This window comes from Dipteris shenzhenensis, chromosome 3 (genome assembly GCF_047967505.1).
Source record: "Dipteris shenzhenensis isolate YYH24624 ecotype China chromosome 3, Dip_SZ_1.0, whole genome shotgun sequence".
NCBI lineage: Eukaryota > Viridiplantae > Streptophyta > Polypodiopsida > Gleicheniales > Dipteridaceae > Dipteris > Dipteris shenzhenensis.
This window is the reverse complement of record NC_141598.1, coordinates 57,486,585-57,509,077: the sequence shown is the minus strand read 5'-3', so window position 1 is coordinate 57,509,077 and position 22,493 is coordinate 57,486,585. Positions and strand designations below refer to the sequence as shown.

Sequence of the window (22,493 nt, the reverse complement as noted above, 5' to 3'; positions counted from 1 at the left end):
GCTTTCCCGCACTCTTTCTTCGAAATTAGTCGCTTTGGAGCGCTCTCAATCCGGCAAGCATCGCTTCGCAGCACGCTTGCTCGGAAAAAGAGGCTTCCAATCCGACAGACCACGCTTTGCTGCACGCATTGGAGCTTAACAATCCAGATCCCTCCCCGACGGCAGCCGAATTCCCACCAGAATGCTGATGACAGGCTCTGATTCGCAAGGGAAGGAGAAAAAGGCCGGCACCAATGGCAATCACATTCCGCACGGGCTGCCCCAACCTATTACCACCAAAATCTCCAGCAAATTGTCCACCGTGGGGCTCATCGGATCTTGGTATTTCTCCAACATTGGCGTGCTGCTTCTCAACAAGTACCTCCTCTCGAACTATGGCTTCAAGTACCCCATCTTCCTCACCATGTGTCATATGACGGCCTGCGCCCTTTTTAGCTATATTGCAATCGCGTGGCTGAAGATTGTGCCCATGCAAACGATCCGTTCTCGCGTCCAGTTCCTCAAGATTTCGGCTCTCAGTGTCGTCTTTTGCGCTTCTGTGGTGAGCGGCAACATATCGTTGAGATATCTACCCGTTTCGTTTAACCAGGCCGTCGGGGCGACGACTCCGTTCTTTACTGCAGTTTTGGCATATTTGGTGACTTTGAAGAGGGAAGCTTGGCTAACTTATGCAACGTTGGTACCTGTGGTTGCGGGTGTTGTTATTGCCAGTGGGGTACGTAATCTCACCATTTTCTTATTACCTTGCATTTAAGTAATGGCGCGGTTGTCAATATTTTTGGATAGTCTTAGATTTCTTGGAGTTGCTTTGCATTTTAAGCGCGAGCAGGTGAACGACTTTATCTGGTGAGGTAGGGAAGTCTAGATGTTTTTTAATTGGGTATGTACAATATCTGTCTCCGTTGCGGAATTGTCTTCGTTTCTTAATGCCATGCCGTGATGCCACTTTGAAAGGCAAGAGACCGAGATCTTGTCTTGCTGATTGAGTCGTAACTGTGGCTACGGAAGAAATGATCATCATTCATTACGGAATGGCCTAGTACAGCGGGCCTTACAATTTTCCTTTGGTTCTGCTTCGATCAGGGTGAGCCTAGCTTTCACCTTTACGGCTTCATTATGTGTGTTGGTGCCACTGCTGCCCGAGCTTTCAAGTCAGTTTTGCAAGGGATTTTACTGTCTTCTGACGGGTAAGTAACATGCCTTGTGTTGTAACCTGATTTCGGGTTCTCTTTCGTGTAGCCTTATGATTTGTCAAAATTTGGCTACTACATGACGTGTCTAAATGTCTTGTTTCCCTTGCGTCTGTCAAAACAGGGAAAAATTGAACTCCATGAACTTACTCCTTTACATGGCACCGATTGCAGTAGTTGTGCTGCTCCCAGCAACTTTCATAATGGAGCCTAATGTGGTGGGCATCACAGTTGCCTTGGCTAGGCAAGATTCACGTATAGTTTTTTACCTTCTCGTTAACTCAGCTATGGCGTACTTCGTGAACTTGACCAACTTCTTGGTTACCAAGCACACAAGTGCCCTGACACTGCAGGTTAGTCTCACGCAAGTGCTGTATATATTTTTTCCTCTTTTCCTTTCACTTAGGTGGGTTTCAGCTGCTAATGCTTATTTGTTACTATTGGCTAGCCTGTTGCCGGAAATAAATATATATTTCACGTCTTTTATTCTCAGTGGGTTCAGCTGCTACTTTTTACTTGTTACTTTTTTTAAAAACTCGTTAGCCAGAGATGCGGAATCTTTTGAAACCCAAATGACAGCTTATGCTGGGGTACCGATGAGAACAGAGGCCTTAAAATTCTCTCATTGACTCTTAAGGTTGCTTAAAACCGCTTACAAACTCCCTTCTCTCCTTTGTTCTTGCTCTTGTAAAAAAAAAAATACTTTGTAAGATTGGATATATTCTAGTCTTATGAAGGTTTATTGTTACTGTGGGTGAGCCTGTTACAAAAAGTATAACTTTCTTTCAAAAGCCCAGCTCAGTTAAAAAGTATAACTTTCTTTCCTTTATTGTTGCTCTTGTTTTATAAAAAATTTAATTTGCAAGATTGGATATATTCTAGTCTTATGAAGGTATATTGTTACTGTGGGTGAGCCAGTTACAAAAAGTATAACTTTGTTTATGCTTTGATCCTGTCTTATGAAGCAACATGCATAAGAGAAAGCTGTGGTGCCTTTCTCTCTACATAGTTTCAAAAGCCCAGCTCATTAAAGATTGGAGACCTGTTGTAGACGTCTTTAACGCATAAGGGGGACTATGCCTTGGCATGTTTCTGGGCCATTTCTCTCCTTTGCTAGTTTCTTCAGAGTTACAGCTGTGGTGGCCTTTTTACCAATGTGCAACATGTTCATGCTTTGATCCTGTCTTATGAGGCAACATGTATAAGAGACAGTGGAAGGAGCCCTCACCCCCTGCGCCCCTCCCCCCCCCCCTTCCCACCCCCACCCAAAGTCTTCCTCTCGCCGGCTTCCACCCCCCGAAAAGAAAACCTGTTTATATAATTTGGGTCCAACGGTTAGCCTTCCTGCCATTTGAATGGGCCTTTTAGAAGAAACTTTTTTTAATGACTCTATCTGTACTCGCAATATAAAGAGCTGATCGGTTTGGCAACTCTATGGATAGTTTAGTTTGTCACAGAGTTATGCCCTGGGAAAATCTATACTTTCTTGTGCCTTTAGGCTGGCCCTGCAGATGATCACCAAATTGTAGGCAGTGAGGAGGGAGAAATAATAGACCAATAATCCATTCAGTTGGTCATCTCAATCCTTTTCCAGTTGAGTAATGTGGAGGCCTGATCATCAGTGAGCAGAGATAATTGGAGGCCTTCGTCATGACTGGGCCTGCCTACTGTTCATTTTAAAAACATCATCAGAAGCTCTGGATGAAGAGTGTACACACTTATAGCATTTATGATATGGCATAAGCCATGCCATAGTAGCTTGTCCTGCTTATATCATGATGGAGATGAGCTTGTGGATGAGGTCAAAACCTGCACTTTGACAGGATGGGTCTAGGTATGTGTTGGAGGCCAACATCTCCTGATGTCACCTTAGTGAGAGGGGGCCAGTGCTTGTGGGTGTGCCCGCCCCTGTGAGGCTAGGCTAGTCCAGACAGAGGGCCTTGTTGCGGGTGTGTCCGCCCTCCGTGAGGATAGAGTAGGAGCAGACCAGGGCAGCTCAGTGTTAGAGGTCAACATCTTCTGATGTCACCTAGTGAGAGAGGGCCTTGATTGTGGGTGTGCCCGCCCAATGAGTGAGGCTAGGGTAGAGAGTGAGCGCCTGCGTTGTGGGTGTGCCCGCCCCCCGTGAGCATAGGTGTGGTTTCTAGTGCCTTATGTGGTGCCACGTAGGCCACGGAGAGTCCCAGGTGGGGTGCAGGGTTGTGTGAGCAGGTGTGTCTCACCTTGCTGCCCTTAGGCGCCTCCTATGGGCCCCTTTCTGTGGGCTGTAGAGCAGTGGGTGGGCCGACCTGCAGGTCGGCCGATATAGTCCCTCTTTTGGGGAGGTGTGCGCCCTCTCTTAGGGCCTGGACAGCCCTATATGGCAGGCTGTAGGGGCAGCCCTCATGAGCAGGCTGGTTGGTGCCCTACTATGCTGGCTCACGGGTGGGGGGGGGGGGGGGTGGGGGGCGCTGGGCTATATATATGCCTCCCCCTTCCCTCATTTGAGCAGTTCATTTCAGTTCAGTTTGGTGCCTGGCAGAGGTGCAGAGCCAGCCCATAGTAGCACTTGAGGGGCAGGGTAGTGGTTCATCCACTCACTTGTGCTTGTGTTCTCTTGGTTGTTGAGCTGTTTGTGTGAGCTCTCGAGCAGCCTGTTGGTTCCGAGGTTTTCCCCAGTTGTAGCGGGGTTTGCTCCAGAGATCACTTGAGTTGTCCTATGCCTTTCTCTCCTTCTCAGTGTGATGTGTGTGTGAGGTGTGCTATCTCTCTCTCCCATTCATTTCCGCTGCACTTCTCACATGGTATCAGAGCCACAATTGGCTTGAGACCCAAGGAGCGGAGGGAGTGTTGAGCCAACACACAGAGAGGAGTATTCGGGTGCTGTTCAGAGGTGTTTCTGAGGAGGAGCGTGTGCGAAGTGTGGACTGTTCGGGTGACCAGCGAAGGGCGACTTTGAAGGGTGTTTCCAGATCAGAGAGGAGGTGTTTCCGATGGACGGAAAGCGAGGTGTGAAGGTACATTGGGCTGTCAGCCCCTTCATCCTCTTCTTTCGCCTTCTCCTTTCTTTAACCCTCAGTTCCCTTCTATCCCATCCATCTTCTCTTTCAGTTCATCATCCTCTTCACTCCGACATGGCGACTTTGATCGAGATGGCAGAGAACTAGACTAGAATTCCAGTGTTGCCCATGTTCCCGGTTGACTGGTAGTTGGATGGGCTCAATTACAGCGTCTGGCGGGTGATGACGGAGTCTGTGTCACTGTCATCATTAAATGGGACTTCTCCGAAGAAAATAAAGAATAATCTTTATTAGAATTGACTTCGGTCAAAGAATGGTGCAGTTGGTTAACCAAGAATAAGTTTTATTGTTTTTACTCTTGCCCTGCATTGGTAAAAAGAGAACTGTGGGGACGCCCACAACTGTGGGGACTAGAAATAGTCAAAGAACTAGAATGCATGCATTAGTCTAACCTTTAACGGATTAAAGTGTTGGATTTTGTTTGTGGCAAGGTGTAGTACCAAGAGGAGTGCAAAAAGGCCCTAGAATTAAGGGAAAAATGCAAAAAGCACCAAGATGTGGGCGCCTACTTTATGAAGGACCCCACAAGGCCAAATCAGCGAGAATTCCAGCGCAATTTCCAAGAAAAGCCTCCTAAAGCTGAGCTCAGCTTTCTAAGAAAAATATGCCTAATTTAGGCTTAGGAAAAAGCTAAAAGCTAGCCCCAGCTTATTAGAAAGCTCTTGCTTTCGGGTTGGAGGGGAAGTCTATAAAAGAAGAGCCTCAGAGCTCTAGAACACACAGATTGTACTCAGTCCATGCTCTTGTGAGAGCTAATTGTACAAAGCCTTATTTTATTGCAATAAAGACCTTCGGGGGGGTCTAGCCCTTATTTCTAGGCCCTAGTGTTGTGTTTTGCTCCTTAGCACTCTATCTTGTTGGCGATTCAATTTCTACAGTTTTAGCACGTTTCTTGAGGAGTGTACGGAATCTCCAACGGCAGGCATCTTGCCGCGGGTACCGCGATTTGCGTTAGAGGAGTCCCATGTTGATTGCGAACTGTCCCACGGTGCCAAAGTGAGTTGCAATTTCATCCAGTTTGGGTTACAGTGGTATCAGAGCGTGGTTTTGCTACTTTCCTTAGCAAGGGTCCAAAGACTCGGCAAAGACATCCGTCAGGTGCATATTGTGAGACCTCGGTAAAGACATCCGTCCGTTAGGCGCATATTGGGATCCGTCAGTCGGGAGACCTCGGTGACATTTGTCAGGCGCATATTGGGAGACCTCAGTAAAGACATCTGTATGTCAGGCGCATATTGGGATCCGTTAGTCGGGAGACCTCAGTGACATCCGTCAGGCGCAAGGCACTCAACGGGCTTGCAGATGCAGGTGTGACGCAAGCAAACTGTTGGGGATAACATAAATGACTATATTGTTTTTAAAGTTTGGCTGATACTCGAACTAGTGGTTGAACCATACAACCAAGAGCCACACCCACCCATAATTCATCGCGCATCGGGCCGGCCCCCGTCTCCACCTGTAAGCATTTACCTCCTTGAAAGGAGTAGGGGCTTTGCTGTCCGCGTTGCTATTTAATGATAACTCTATTTATAAGTCCTCTAATGATCTTCTTTTAAAACTAACTATTTGAGATGGGGGCAACATAAATTGCCCACTCCCAATGACAGGAAAATCGCTTGCTTTTCGGGTTGCTTTTCCGGATGCCTTTAGTTCGCCAAATGGGATAATTAAATAATACGGGTCTAAAGGCAGGGAAAGAAAGTCGAGCTGTCGCCTTCCCCATCCGTCCATTCCATCCCCGGTTGGGAGCGGGGAGGGGCTGAATGAAGGCCGTGGGAAGTGCCCTCTCCCCGGAACCAAAAGATGATTGCCTTAGGCCTAGTCAAGTTGATTTGGTAGGTTCAATTTCCCATTTCCCACATCATGGTGTCGGAGCACGGGAGTTCAGCTACCAAGAGGCCCAGTTCATCTTCTAGACGATCCAGTAAGAAGCATTCTAAGGGATGTGAAGACGATCTTAGTGAAGGAGATCTTAGTGAAGGATTTGTGAAAGAAAAGGTCAGGGAGTTTCAGTCTTTAAAGCGTAAACCTCGATTTCAGTATCTATTCGAGGAGATGATGACCAAGCAAGTTTCAACTTCGCTAAAAGAAAAGGAAGATCAAGAGCTTTCTCTCAATTCTCCATCAAAAGACCTCTCTAAGCATTCACATTCTTCAAGGAAGTGTTCTCGGAGTCCTGCATCACACCAAAAGCGCCATACTTCAAGAAAAAGAGGGAGGAGTTCGAAGCCTCATAGGAGATGAAGGCGAAAGCATGTTTATACTATGGTCTACACCCAACGCTGGGCGGGATGTCATAGTAGCTAGTCCTAGTTATGCTTGATGGACCTTATGAGTGACTATCATGAGATTGAAATGTGTTTTTGTTTTTAAGGACAAGTTCCTGGATTCATCTAGATATACATAATAGGCTTAGCAACGATAGCAAGAGGAGGAGCTAGGTGATCATGGGATTGGGACGAAAACATAAGGAACTGTGGTGTGTTTTCAAGACTCTGTGTTGCAGTATGATGACCTCCTTGCTTTTGGCTATGGAGCCAAGAGAGGTGCCTTTGTACCTTTCTCCTTTTCCTCTTCCTCTGCTTTGAACTTTTGCACTGCCTATATTAAAAGCAGCTGTTAGTCAAGATCAAGTTCAGTAGCGAGCAAGCAAGGATCTCCAAGCCTCGTTACTATTGCCTGGGTACATCAACATGCTAATAGCAATGATAAATTGTTTTTGGAACAGCAATTCAGTGATTAGAAGCCAAGCATGATGCAGTGAAGCTTGGAGATAGAAGTCACTGTCAAAGTCTTCACAAACAAGGTACAATAGTGGCATGCACAGCAGATGGAGATGACAATAGTCAAGTTGAGATTAAATCAACTGTGCCCACTCTTGGACACTCTAAGCATGACAACTTTGAGAGACAAAGTTTGAGGACAAGCTGAGTATTGAGCACTGTATGATATCCATAAGGAAAAGACATATAGAATACCATGTAGTTGATGCCAAAGGTAGCCAAGCAAAGTGGCAAGGCAACAAGGCGCAGCTTGTGCGGCAAGAACAAGAAATGCATCAGAGCTTTAATCCTGAAGATGCATCACAAAAACATTGGGGCATTGCCATAGCTCATAACTAGTGCTCTTCACAAATGCGTATCCATGGGAGTATTACCTTCTACCCTTGGATGCCATACTGAGAACAATGGCATCTCATGGGAGTGCCAAAAATGCAAAAACAGAACTTTGGAAGAGTGCCCTCAGGTTGTGTGCAGCATGTAATGAAAGTTGCTGCATGTATCACCACTTGCAGAAGAAAGTTATGGTGCGTTTAAGAAGACTAAATAAAGTCATTTATGGGATGCCAAAGTCATGAAATACTGTTTCTCCAGGTTGAATATTTGTGACATGAAAATCAATTGAGTTCATGGCCGTGTGGCACACCAGTAGAAACTCTTTGAGCAAAACGTCTTGGACATGAACCAGCTATACGACTCGGGGTTTGCTAAGATTGCATTCCTAGTGGAGCACATTGATGAGACTGTGGGACTGAAACCTTTGACACAATTATCATTAAGAAATCACAGTTCTATTTACCTACGGGTATCCCACGTATTAACACTGAAGATTCATGGAAGCTGTTATTACATGGATGTGACATAAATGCAAGCATGGAATCAAAGACAGATTTGACTACTGCATGTAAGGCACATTCATCAATAAACATTATATGTAAGCCAAAGGCCAGTAATAAAGATGACTTTGAGCACATAGAAATTGGATGGAATGAGCAAGGTGAAAAAGGGTTCGCAGCTGCTATGATTATAACGAGAGACATAGGCTTTAATACTTTAGAGTGTTCTTTTCTCTTGAAATAAATTCCAGTCCACATGACATAAATGCATGCCTTACAAGGTGTTAGAATACCTTGGAAGTTAGTCTTACAGCAGGCAAAGAAATTTCCAGGGCTTCAACGTGCGTAATCTGTTTAAAGGATTGCAGAGTGGGACATAGAAATGACAGCCAGGATGATGAAGATGGGGACAGCAAAACAGAGGCTGGGAGAGACTAAAATGGAATCGTTTAGTCTTCACAAGCAGTTGTAGCTTGAATGAAGAAACTTTGGACTACGTTGAAGACTTTGTATAAATGGATGCTCAAGTATGTGTGGGTTTGTGGATTTTTATGTGTGAGAGCACATGTTTATACTCCACTGTTGGGCACTGATGACGCCAGTGGGGATGTCATAGTAGCTAGTCCCTACTATGTGTGATGGAGTTTATCGTTTTCAACCTTATGAGTGGATCCCTTCGACCAATGTTAGGGATCTGATTATTGGCTATTCATAGGCTAGATTCATCATGTTATTGAGAGGCAAGGTTGGGCAAGACAAATTGACAATTTACGGGTTCAAAAGTAATTCCAGAACTAGAAGAATCCCTCACAGGTCTTGAAGATCACTTCAGCTTTTCTCTAAGAAATATTGAGAACAAGGCCATTTATGATGGCATGCACTTTGAAGACTATGGCCACACTTGGTGGAGAAAGAGGAGGAAGTCATCTCGCATGCCATATACATGGGCAGATTTCAACAATCTCATGTTATTCACTTTTGTGTCTTCAATGACAATCATGGTTGTTAAGACACTCGTGTCTTATGATAAGACACTTAAGACACGTGTCTTACCTTAAGACACCTTTAGACACTCGTGTTTTTTTTTTTTTTTTTTTTGGTGGGTGGGGAGTAACCACAAACATTGAGTTTGACTTAGCCATGCTATCATTGATGGTGACTTTGGATCTAGCAGTGGCAGTGACCTCATAGATTCAGATTAGGATGAATCTTCAGAGATTTGAGTCTTGAGAGTCGAAAGCTTCCTTTCAATTATATGTATCGAGATGCAGATTAAATTCATGTCACATGTGACAAGATTCAATTGTCAGTTTAAACCTTTTTTAATAAAAAAATTTGCGAGTTCTTCCGTCATGAGTCTTAACTTTAACTTTTAAATCTTGAGTGACGAGTCTTGACTCTTAACTACATTGTAGAAGTGCATTGTTTCTTTAAGTGTAGCTTATTGTACTTCTAGAATCTAGCACCTAGCTATGCTAGCAAGTTGTACATTTGTATACTTATACATATATTAATTAAATATTTAGAGGGCAGTGGAACTAAACCTTTAATCACTTCAGCACTTATTTACAGCTTACAAAGCATATATCACAACCATTAACCATTGCATGATCACCATTTGGCATTTACCCATTTGTTCACAAACAAAACCACTGAAAAGGGGATGGAGGCTAGAATGCCCCTGCTCAACAAACATAGACAAGTGCACCCGATTGGCCCCAAACACCGTGGCGCCCCTTTTGTTATTTCTTTATATTTTATAGTGAAACGATTACAAGTTGCATCTGGGAGACCTTCCCTGCAATTGAGCACGCAGCCCTGATTCACTGAGCCTTCGCAAGGCTTTCAAGCATAGATCACCATCACATAAGTGCACTTAACCCATAGGCTCAACCCAAAGGCATTCTCTTTTCCGAGTGCAATTCCATTGGCTGTCCAGATGCAATCACACTGCACCCCAGCTGCACTCTCTTTGAGTGGTTTTCAGATGGCATTCACAAAGCTTTTCGAAGCTCCAAAATAAAATCAGCAAAGTACCCAACTCATGTAGCACTGCTTGGGCACCTGTGAACCAAGAAAGAGGTGGCACACGAGGCCAACCAATAGCTTATGGCAAAAAGAAATTGCAGCAGCAAAATCACAACTCACCAAGCCCTGAAAACTCGAACCAAGTCCTCAATCGCCAAGAGGACATAGTAGCTAATGCCCAATTGCATTCTCAGCCAAAGAGGAGTGCAAAGGCATGAAGAAAGAGCATTTACAAGAGTCGACTAGCAAGAATTCCACTGAAAAATGCGAAAAGAAGCACTTCTATCGCAAAGAAGTGGGAGTTCTTGGGCTCAAAAGAAGCGTGCTTTAGAAAGGAATGCATTGAGAAGGTTTTGGAGAAGTTTCATCGCCGGAAAGTCCTCCAAAACTGAGAAAAACCAGTCAACCAGCGCGTGGGACTACTCGTAATTCAACAGAAAGCTATAGCTTTGCAAGAGGAGAGGCCCAAGAGACTATAGAAGCAAAAAGGTCCAAAAAAAGCCACTTTTGCAAATTCGACCAGCAAGCTCTGCCGGGGTAGAACGCACGGAGGGAAAAGCATATCACTGTGAAGGGGAGGCAGAGGGGAAGCCATCGGGCCAAACAGAAGTCGAGGAATCCAAATGGGTGAGGAGTTATGAAGAAAAACGGAATTCAGCTGAAGGAGGCTGAAAAACCAGTCTAAAATCCCAACAAAGGGAGAAGATGAGAGAGAAAACCACACATGTGAAGTTTAGAAGGCCCAGGAAGGTCCAGGAATGGCAAAGGAGCATGTAGAAGGCACTAGAGCCACTTGGAACTCTAGGGGGGTCACTAAAGGTACATGGCCCTCTAGGAGGCCCATTAAAAATGCCACATCATCATTTTCCAACAACCACTCTTTTAATTCCTTGGAATGTCTTTGGGCCTAGGGATTAATTACGCTTATGTGCTAGGCACCATGCCGCGTTTAATTACACATTATTAAGCCCACGCTTGGACTTTTAAAACCAAAGTTGTCACGGTCTTGTAGTACATTAAAGTACTTAGAATTTCACGCCCCCGTGACATACTCCTCTCTTGAAACAGCAAACCACAGTTTGCTGCCCCAAAACACAGGAGCGAGCATGAAATATACCATGAAAGAGTATACAAGAAAGCCGCAGCTATAGAATACAGAGACAGTGAAAATATGGCTAGGAGAGGCATGCATCCATCCATATACACTGCTCAAAATCTATGTGATCCTCGGCGATCAATAGTCAAGATGCATCAATATCATGAAGTCTCACAGCAGAAATACTGTAAGCTCAGTATCTTGGATGAAACATACAGTGTCATCAAGCGACCTCATGAAATCACGGTGAGCCCGTTTATGCTGAGGGAGTGGAGGTGCTACCCCCCTCTCAAACACCAGGTAATGCTCCAGACGCTCGCTCTGCTGAACTACTTGTAGGAGCCTGGACCGTAGTCGGCTCTAACTGGAAAGCATCAAGGTAAAGCTGCAATATCCCAGGTGAATCTGCCAGCTTACCTTCCTCCATCCATTTCGCATCAAGTGATGGGTAATTTTGAAAATTTACCTAGTAGCGACGGATAACTTTACCCTTGAGCTTTCTAGCTTTGTGTGCCAGAATTTGCTATGGGACCAGAAGTTCATCCTGTTCTTCCACTTCAAGCTGCACCTCATCAGGTAAATCCTCGGGAATATCTCCATGATATTGCTTTAACAAGCTCACATGAAAGGCATTATGTAGCTTCCAATGCGGAGGCAACTTCAGTCTGTAAGCTACCTCGTTTATCTTTTCAGAAACCTGGAAAGGACCATAGTAATGCATGTTCAGCTTTGTGTACAACCTTCCCTTGCCTTTCTTATTTTTCAGCCTTGCCTTCTGAAAACGCGGCAGAACCCAATCACCTTTTGTGAATACCAATTCCCTGCGGTGCTTATCTGCTGCTCTTTTCAGCTTGTCCTGACTTCTTTGCAAGGCATATTTGATCTTCTAGTAAGCCTCTTCAAGGCTTTCCACAAAACGATCAGCTTCGAAGATTTTCTCTTTTGTATGCAAAATTGGAGGTATCTTCCTGGCACCTTTCACTATTTGAAAAGGTGCTTTACCTGTGGATGTGTGCACCGTATTATTGTAAGCATATTCCAGCAAAGGCAAATAATGCTCCCATTTGCTTTTGTGGTTTGAGACCATAGCATTTAAACATATCCAAGATGGTAGAGTTTTCCTGCTCCGATTGTCCATCAGATTGAGGGTGAAAAGATGACGAAAAATTCAGCATAGTGCCCATACTTTCAAACATCCCTCTCCAAAAGAGGCTGGTCATTCTCGAATCTCTATCACTGATTATGGATTCAGGCATCCCATGATACTTGAAGACATGCTGCAGAAACAATTTGGCCATTTGATCTGCTGTAATTTTCTTTCTTACTGGCACAAAGTGGGCTTGTTTACTAAACCTGCAAATTATTGTCCGCAATCCATCATGTCCAGTAGGAGTACGCGGAAGATCAAACACAAAGTCCATAGCTATGCTTTGCCATGGTCTATCCGGAATTGGCAAAGGGTGTAACAACCCAGGTGCCTTCTGCCTGTCAAACTTTACTTTCTGACAAACCATGCATGTTCTCACATATTCTTCCACATCTTTCCTCAAAGATGGCCAATAAAAGTATTGCTCCACTGCTGTAATTGTTACTGTAATTCCCCTATGTCCTGCATATGGAGGAGCATGACTTTCCATTTATGACTTTCTGTCGCATCTGATCAGTGACATAGAGTCGTCCATGCATCAAAATGAACCCTCTTTCAACATATAGTGATCATGCCTTTGACCATTAGAAAGCTGATCATAAATAGTTGAAAAATCAGCATCATTAACATACTGATCGTTCATCACATCTAACACATTGTTGTAAGCAATGCTCACTGCTGAAACACTGGGTTTCTTGGAGACTGCTGCAGGCTGTGGTTTCCTGGAAAGTGCATCAGCCACGACATTTTTGTTACTCGGCACATGCACAATTTGAAAATGAAACATTGAGAGGAAGTTAGCCCATCTCATGTGCTTTTCAGATAATTTTCTTTGCGTGAGAAAATATCTAAGTGACTGATGACCTGTCTGCACATAAAAATCAGCTCCAAGAAGGTAATGTTTCCATGTGGTCAAAGCATGCATCACTGCTAACATTTCCTTCTTGTATGTTTGCAAGTACAATTCAGCATCTTTGAGAACTCTACTCTCATATGCAACCACTCTGCCATCCTGCATCAAAGTGCCTCCTATGCTATTCTCACATGCATCACAAGTTACAGCAAAGGGTTTTGCAAGATCTGGCAAGATAATAACGGGTTCAGAACACAACTTTTGCTTCAGCTCTTTAAAAGCTGCATTTTCCTTTGGTCCCCACCGAAACGGTACAGCTTTCTTCTGTAAAGCATGCAAGGGAGAAACAATTTCTGCAAAATACTTTATAAACCTCCGATAGTATGAACACAACCCAAGGAAGCTTCTGACTTCATGCAGATTTTTCAGAATTGGCCAACTCCTTATGGCCTCAACTTTGCAGGATCCATCTTGACTCCATCCTTTGACACTATATGACGGAGAAAATGAATCTCATGCATAAAGAACTCACTTTTCTTGGTGTTTATTAGCAGCTTGTGTCTTTTCAACTCTTGAAACACAATAGTTGCAAGGGAGAAGCAATTTCTGCAAAGTACTTTATAAACCTCCGATAGTATGAACACAACCCAAGGAAGCTTCTAACTTCATGCAGATTTTTCAAAATTGGCCAACTCCTTATGGCCTCAACTTTTGCAGGATCCATCTTGACTCCATCCTTTGACACTATATGACTGAGAAAATGAATCTCATGCATAAAGAACTCACTTTTCTTGGTGTTTATTAGCAGCTTGTGTCTTTTCAACTCTTGAAACACAATAGTGAGGTGTTTCCTGTGCTCTTGCTCATTTTTAGAGAACACAATGATGTCATCGAAGAAAGTGCCCACAAACTTTCTGTGTGCTCATTCTATTGAAAGTGGCAGGCGCATTAGTCAAACCAAAAGGCATCACAAGGAACTCATATAAGCCAAATGAAGTGCGGAAGGCAGTCTTGTAGACATCTTCAGGCCGTATCCTTATCTGATGGTATCCACTTTTAAGGTCAATACGACTGAACATTGAGGAACCTTCCAATCGATCCAATATATCATCAATGCGTGGAATTGGAAAACGGTTCTTAACTGTGACTTTATTCAAAGCCCTGTAATCAATACACATTCTCCAACTGCCATCCTTCTTTTGCACAAGCAACACAGGGGAACAGTAAGGAGAATTACTTGGCTGTATTAATTCCTTTTCCAAGAGTTCCTTTACTTGAGACATTATCTCTTCCCGTTGTGCCTTACTGACACGATAGGGAGGTATATTAGGCGGTGAGCTTCTTGGAATTATATCAATTTGATGATCCTCAGGCCTCTTGGGAGGTAATTCTTGAGGAAGTGCATCTGAAAAACAATTCTGAAAATCTGAAATAAAAGCAGCCCTTTCTCTATCTAAAGCAGAAAGAGTAGAGCCTTCCTGAATTGGTTGGCTGTCCTCTTTGACAAAAATCAAGTACATTGAAATATGACGCTTTATTACATTGGAAATACAAGAAGCTGAAACTACAGGGATGGGCTCCCCTTTCAACTTTAAATCAAGTACATGATTTTTGCCTCTATGATTTAAAGAAATCTTCTTGTTTCTCATCTGCACATAACATGCCTGTAAGAGCTCAATGGCAGTAAAACATCCCAAAACCTCTTGGTGTAATCATCAAGATTCTTGCAAAGTTTGTATGACAAGTCATGCCAGTGTGAAAGTACTTCAACTTCAAAAGTTGGAGTAAGCCAAGTAGAAGAGAACACTTGCTTAAATTCCAGCCAAGTAGCAGGTGCATCTCCATGAAGCATAAGGTTGGTGTACCACTTAAGTGCATTGCCTTTCAAAAATGTGGCAACCTTCCTCATCTTGGATGCTTTTGTAAACAAACCCCCAAGAAATGCAGCATCAAACTGTTGAAGGAATGTGAGGGCTTTGTACCTGTCCTGTACTCCATTATATGTCTCAAACTTGTCATGAGAACCACCATCCTTAAATTCTTTATATACATTTGATATTGGCTGTCCCAAAGATGGTTGTATTTTTGCAGCATTCCCTTCATTGGGGAGAGCCATGCTTGGCTGAACATTAGGCATGGGAGCATATGCTGTGGCTTGCATGCCTGGCTGCATTCCCACATTGTCATACATGGCTTGCTTTCTATGCCCAGTTGGCGGTGAAATCAACATAGCATCAAAGATAGAATCTGTACCAAAATATTGAGGTTGCTGCCTCAAATATGGCAGAGGTGGCTGAGCCACATTTATGGACTGCACATTATTATTTTGAGGAGTAGAAGTATCCAAACCAAGGCCTTGTGTTGGCTGCTCATACTGTTGCACTGGCTGTACTTTTTGTACCTCTTTCTCAAGTGCTCTTTTGGGGGATTCCTCTCTCTTGGAAGTCACTTTCTGAGTCATTTTTGATGGCTGCCCCTCATGGGAAACTGATGCATGAGTGTGCGATCCGCCATGAGAAGCTGATGCATGTGTGTACTCACTCTTTCCGTGCTTGTGCTTTCTTGATTTCTTCTTCTTCTTGGCATTTGTTTGTCAGCTGAGTCAAAGCAGTCACTGCACTTGCAAGCTGTGCATTCAACATAGTAGCATCATCTGACTCACTGCTAGAACTAGTATCACCGTTGAGCTCAGTTGTAGCTTCATGTGTGGCTTGCTCAAAAGGCATTTGTTGTGCTCTCTGCAGCTGTACACTAGCTGGATCATTAAGGCTTTCCTGCCTTTTCCTTTGAGGTGTTGTGGAGCTCTCTTGCTCATGGGTACTCACCATGTTTATGGTTGTAATATTCAGCTGTCAAAAAGTGCAGCAAAGATATCCTTATATCAAACTACCAAGGCCCACCTCTTGAGAAAGAGTGTGTGGTATCCTGGCAATGGAACCAATGAAACCGGCCTCTAATCACTTAGAGGACAGTGGAACTAAACCTTTAATCACTTCAACACTTATTTACAGCTCACAAAGCATATATCACAACCATTAACCATTGCATGATCACCATTTGGCATTTACCCATTTGTTCACAAACAAACCCCCTGAAAAAGGGATGGAGGCTAGAATGCCCCTGCTCAACAAACATAGACAAGTGCACCCGATTGGCCCCAAACACCGTGGCACCCCTTTCGGTATTTCTTTATATTTCACAGTGAAATGATTACAAGTTGCATTTGGGAGACTTTCCTTGCAAATGAGCACGCAGCCCCAATTCACTGAGCCTTCGCAAGGCTTTCAAGCATAGAATACCATCACATAAGTGCACTTCACATAAGTGCACTTAACCCATAGGCTCAACCCAAAGGCATTCTCTTTTCTGAGTGTAATTCCATTGGCTGTCCAGATGCAATCACACTGCACCCCAGCTGCACTCTCTTTGAGTGGTTTCCAGATGGCATTCACAAAGCTTTTCAGAGCTCCAAAATAAAATCAGCAAAGTACCCAACCAAAGAATGACTCATGTAGCACTGCCTAAGAAAGAGGTGGCACACGAGGCCAACCAATAGCTTATGGCAAAAAGAAATTGCAGCAGCAAAATCACAACTCGCCAAGCCCTGAAAACTCGAACCAAGTCCTCAATCGCCAAGAGGACATAGTAGCCAATGCCCAATTGCATTCTCAGCCAAAGAGGAGTGCAAAGGCATGAAGAAAGAGCATTTACAAGAGCCAACCAGCAAGAATTCCACTGAAAAATGCGAAAAGAAGCACTTCTGTTGCAAAGAAGTGGGAGTTCTTTGGCTCAAACGAATCGTGCTTCATAAAGGAATGCATTGAGAAGGTTTTGGAGAAGTTTCATCATCGAAAAGTCCTCCAAAACTGAGAAAAACTAGTCAACCAGCGCGTGGGACCACTGGTAATTCAATAGAAAGCTGTAGCTTTGCAAGAGGAGAGGCCCAGGAGGCTGTAGAAGCAAAAAGGTCCAAAAAAAGCCACTTTTGCAAATTCGACCAGCAAAAGAAGTGCTCAGCTCTGCCCGTTCTACCAAACGCACGAAGGGAAAAGCATATCACTGCGAAGGGGAGGCAGAGGGGAAGCCATCGGGCCAAATAGAAGTCGAGGAATCCAAATGGGTGAGGAGTTATGAAGAAAAACGGAATTCAGCTGAAGGAGGTTGAAAAACCAGTCTAAAATCTCAACAAAGGGAGAAGATGAGAGAGAAAACCACACATGTGAAGTTTAGAAGGCCCAGGAAGGTCCAGGAATGGCAAAGGAGCATGTAGAAGGCACTAGAGCCATCTGGAACTCTAGGGGGGCCACTGAAGGTACATGGCCCTCTAGGGGGCCCATTAAAAATGCCACATCATCATTTCCCAACAACCACTCTTTTAATTCCTTGGAATGTCTTTGGGCCTAGGGATTAATTACGCTTATGTGCTAGGCACCATGCCGCGTTTAATTACACATTATTAAGCCCACGCTTGGACTTTTAAAACCAAAGTTGTCACGGTCTTGTAGTACATTAAAGTACTTAGAATTTCACGCCCCCCTGAAAGAGGGGATGTTGTAATGAAGCCCAAAAGTTGACCAAGTTAGGTGGGGTTAGGATTATTAGTACTTGGGGATGTTTACAAGATGGAGAGGTCAAAAGTGGATAAGGAGGCACTATGTAAGTATCCTCCCTCATTTGCAATGTATCTTTTGATGTGATTCCTACCTTATCTATACTCAGCTCTCTTGCTTCCTTCACCTCCAGGAACTCTCTCTCTCTCTCTCTCTCTCTCTCTTTCTCTTCTCTCTTCTTCTCCCCCTTCCTTTCTCTCCCTTTAGGTAATTTTGCCTTCTTATCCGAATCTTCCCTGCCCCCTTTCTTACACACAGAGAGTTCTAGAACACTCCTTTAAAATGTTCGGATGTACATCTAAGAGCTATTCTCTAATCACCAATATGTGGTGATAGATTATTAGTTCTGGTCCATAGATTCTGTTTGGTCTCTAGTGGACATTAATAAGAATCATATCATCTCTCTACGAGAGGGTTTCAGGCAGGGTTGATAGAGATCATGAGCACTATCAAGGTTGTCTATTGTCACCCTATCTTGTTTGGCCTCTGCATAGATGAGCTTGAGACTTTCATGGAGACACTAGGGGGGACTCGTTGCTCTCTTATTGGCACTTTGATTTAGATCCTCTTAGGGGAAAGGAGCTAGTACTATGCACTGCTAACGTTTTGCTAGTGGAAGAGGTTGCACCTATGGATTTTTTGAAGTTTTTTCTAATGTAAACTCATCGCATGGAAAAGCATAGAGGGGGGATATTTTAAAAAAAAAAAAAAAGAGTAAAAAAGTTTTAACTTGGTGAAAAACGTAAATATCCAATACCAAAGGCTTTGGTGGGCTAGTACTATGCCACATGTTGACCACCTGCACTTTTAAGAGGAGCTTGACACGTAAGCATTTCCCCCCTTTTTCATGCCTCTTTACTAGGGCTTTCCATGGATAGAAAAAGGGGGGCTCTTGACTTTTGCAAGGCACCCGCCCCTTTACTTTATATGTAGTGATCTTGCTCTCGTCCTCGACAGAGGGCCTCTAGAGACCTTTGGATGTGTTGCACACCTTTTGTGAGTCAACATGACTTGAAGGTCAATCTTGGTAAGGACAAGGTTATGATCTTTACACTTCCTGAGCAGCCATGCCGAGAGCAGGTCACGCTAGATGAGTAACAATGGAGATTATTTCATTATACTCATACTGGGTGTTCTTTTCTTTGGCTCGATTTTCACGATGTGACCGGTGATGCAGGCTCGACTAAGCAAGGGATATGCCACACTTACTCGACTAGATTAGTAGTGCTTCCATTGGCCACTTCTAGGATCCTCGGGCCAAGTCTCTTCTCTTTGATTCCTTGGTCCGTACAACGGATATGTATGGCAGTCCTTGTTGGGGGCTTGATTTGTAAGAGGCAGATTGGGCTTGAGTCGAGCGGCTTCAGGTTCGGTTGCTGTCATGGATGATCCACAGCAAGCCATCGGCCCTGCATCAGATTGTTCTGGCTGAGTTTGGTGCATCTCCACTGTACCTTGATGCGGCATTTCAGGTCATCACATACCTTCATCGAGTCAGGGATTATGGCTCCTGTACCTTAGGACAACGTAGACTACCGTGGCTGGCTCTATCTTCCTCCATGACATTAGTAGCTGAGGTGATCGGAGATGTTGGTTTGCACATATATGTGGTGCTTTGAGAGTTTGGGGCTCCACATGGATAGATTACCCCCTTTCCAGTATAACATTGAGGCTCCTTTAGCCCCCCCTCACATATCACGATATCAACCACGTTATTGAGAGGACCTTCTACAACCATGTTCTAGTGAAGCTCAGCTTCTATAGGGACCACTGTTTACAGATTTCCGAGGAGGACTTCATTGATCCACCAGGATATCTACCTGGATCCACTTGGACATTCACCGAGGATATCGATCGGCAGTTTCGTGTCTCATCACACCAACTCCATATTGCGGGTTGACAGGTAGAGGGTATACCCAGGGAGAGCCGCATCTGCACCCTATGCGATTGTGATGAGGTCGAGTCAGAGGAGCATTTCGTTGCTTTCAGCCTTGTGTACTATGAGATTTGAGGTCATTATCACTATCTCTTCAGAGATGGTTTCGGACCCCCTTCCAACTTTCTCTCTTACGTAGATCATAGATGCCTTGCTGCCTTCATCCATGAGATTGTCAGGCATAGAGAGCAATTGCTCACGATACGTAGGCGGGATCATGGTACATAGGCATACTCTACTCAGAGCATGATCACGGAATTTTCTCAGCCAGATCATATGGACCAGCAGATCACAGGTAGTCGGTGAGGCAGGGACCCAGAGCCAGTGACGACAGTGGGTTGACACTCACATCATGCTTGTAGATCTTCTCTCTCTACAGTGGCTCTTGTCAGGGCAGGGGTTCTGCTAGAAGACTGCAATGGGTCACACACGCAGACCACCGTCAGCGCTTTATCGCAGGTTTCCTGTCATCAAACAGGCTCATTCATCATCGGGCTCCCCTTGAGCTTCCACATTGGCCACGGGCCCAGATTTCTAATAGACAGATCTGATATGCAATGGCTATGTTGTGTTCATTATGGGTGATGATGCCCGTCTAGAGGCTCCACCCTTTCAGCTCATTGTATTAGGCCTCTCTCTCTCTCTCTCTCTCTCTCTCTCTCTCTCTCTCTTCCCTTTCTTACCTTGGTTTTCAGTAATTCGAATTGTGTACGTCTGTTATATGTTCGGCATATAGATTCATGAGAGACCCAATCCTGGCAAGACTGACACTGTCTTCAACCAGTGTTCGGTCAGGATTTTTTAAAGATATGCAAAATTGCAGCTTTTGATGTTGGTTCATTTAGTCATGGAAAAGAACTCTCTAAAGTCTATTCAATGAATTGGCCTTTTTACCATCTCAGGGGTGTTAACCGTTTAATTGTTTTGCTGGATTATGTACAGGTCCTTGGAAATGCTAAGGGGGCTGTAGCTGTTGTGGTGTCCATCCTTCTATTTCGCAACCCTGTCTCTGTTACTGGCATGCTTGGCTATACGCTGACAGTTTTTGGAGTGATACTCTATGGTGAGGTGAAGAGAAGATGTTGATAAATTTATTCACTTGAAGCTAAGATGACATCCTGTTCGTTATTCGTAAGTTACAGCTCATCTAAAAGCAACTACATGTCGGGAAAAGTATGTTGCAAGGTCAATATGCCAAGTATTTTTGAAGGCGGTCCCGTTGACCATGCATCAAAGAGGGTGCGTGCTAGAAACGGCCTGGCCTGGGCTATTATTTTTACAATCTTTTATTCTTTTGGACAGTCCTTTACATTCTAGACAGCTAATCTATTGAGGGAGCTCATGAAATAGTGGATGTTTGAAGGCTTAATGTTAATACCCTTGCAGAAAAATTCAGTAACACAAGGTTTTCTTCTGTTAAAATTTGAGATTTTTGCAGAAACATGCTTCGCAAGAGACCTTATTGTTAAACTCCCAGGTGGCCAAACTTAACTAGACCTGGTTTAAAAGGCTGACCGAGGTGCTCTGTTTACCATAGCAGGACTAGTGTACCAAGGGATTTACATTCTATGGAGAGCATTTATTAATTATTTCATAAAGAATGTTGCTGAGTATCTGAAGTAATTGTGGTGCTGGTGATCCTCACTGGATTTCGTGATCTCTATGCTAGTTACTGTTAACTTTCAAGTATTACCACCTTTTTAAATATTAAGTCCTGTGAATCAAGCTAGCAAAATCCTCTTTTGCCTACAAGCTTATGCCACCTCTGGATGGTATTCATCAAGGTAACACATTGACTTGCAACATTGGCACTGATTGGTTTTTGTTTCCATTATCTCAAATTAATTGGCTGTAGTGGTTTTTAAGGTCTCCAAATATAGGAAGGGATGTCTTATATTATCTATAGTTTTAAGAACCTAGGTATCACCCCAAAGCTTTCAAAAATGGGAAGGTTAAGGAGGGGGAAAAGACCATTAATTAAAATAGAAAAGAGGTAAACCATGTGAGAAATAAATGTTAACCACATGAAAGGAGAAGGAAGGGGTCTTATTTTTTCATCTTTTTTGTTTTTAATTGGGTTTTTGAATGAAATTCTTAAACCGTTAAAATCTCATTTATCCTGCATGAGTTTTAAGGAGTCTAAGAGAATATATTGTTTGCAAAGTGGCTTATTACTTTAACATGTGCGAGGTTAACATTCATAGAAGTTTACATTCAATCTTATACAGAGACTGGGGGCACTTATTTAAATAGTCTCTAGCTAGAAGTTATTTTCAATTTTGTGCTAGACACCTCTGCTCTGGTTGAACTTTTTTTTCCATGCATGGTGATATGTCCATTTTGTTTATAGCAAAGATCGTCAGCATGAGCAGCATCTGTCTGTTGTTTTTTGAATTGTCGTGTTGTTTATTGGCCGAGGAGATTAGAAGAAAGTCTATGGACGGCAATAAGCAGGATGCAACCTTAAATGTGTAAAGGGGGGTGCCTTAACTTGCCTACTGAAGACTCCACATTGCTAGTGATTCTCGAAGCTTGCTGTCGTGGAGAGAAATCAGGTTGTTTGTTTACTGGTGGCATCTCCTTTTTGCCCTGATCTCTTCAATGAAGCCTTCTTGTTGGTTGGAGCTGGTCTGGTGCATTTGAATTTTATTCAAAGGTATGGAGATCAATTTGCTTACAGTCAGCCAGGGAAGGTGATTTGATGCTCACCCCCTAGCCACAACAGTACTCTCTTTTGGAGCTGGAGTCTGGCCTGTTTTTAAGATGCCTAAGATGCCTCCACTAGTGATGACTACTTGCACTACTGGTCCCATCATCTCAGCCTTTTCGTCTTCTTTGACTACACTCGCTACAGATACCGGTGGTTTTCAAGGAGAGAGAACCAGACCGGTCCATGTCTACATCAGTCCGAGGACTTTGTTGTGCAGTCGCTCAACCCGACTCAGCGTGTTCGGTTCT

General features: G+C 43.8%; 1 protein-coding gene across 1 annotated transcript; it reads left to right on the top strand.

Annotated features, from left to right (window-relative positions):
- The first annotated feature begins 374 nt into the window (after positions 1-374).
- Positions 375-21,136, top strand: LOC147904060 (putative sugar phosphate/phosphate translocator At3g11320). Its single transcript, XM_087370299.1, is given in 5 exon segments — positions 375-401; positions 404-715; positions 1,084-1,187; positions 1,315-1,543; positions 20,478-21,136. Coding segments are annotated over 5 exon segments (816 nt in total). The 3' UTR covers positions 20,622-21,136.
- Positions 21,137-22,493: the final 1,357 nt, after the last annotated feature.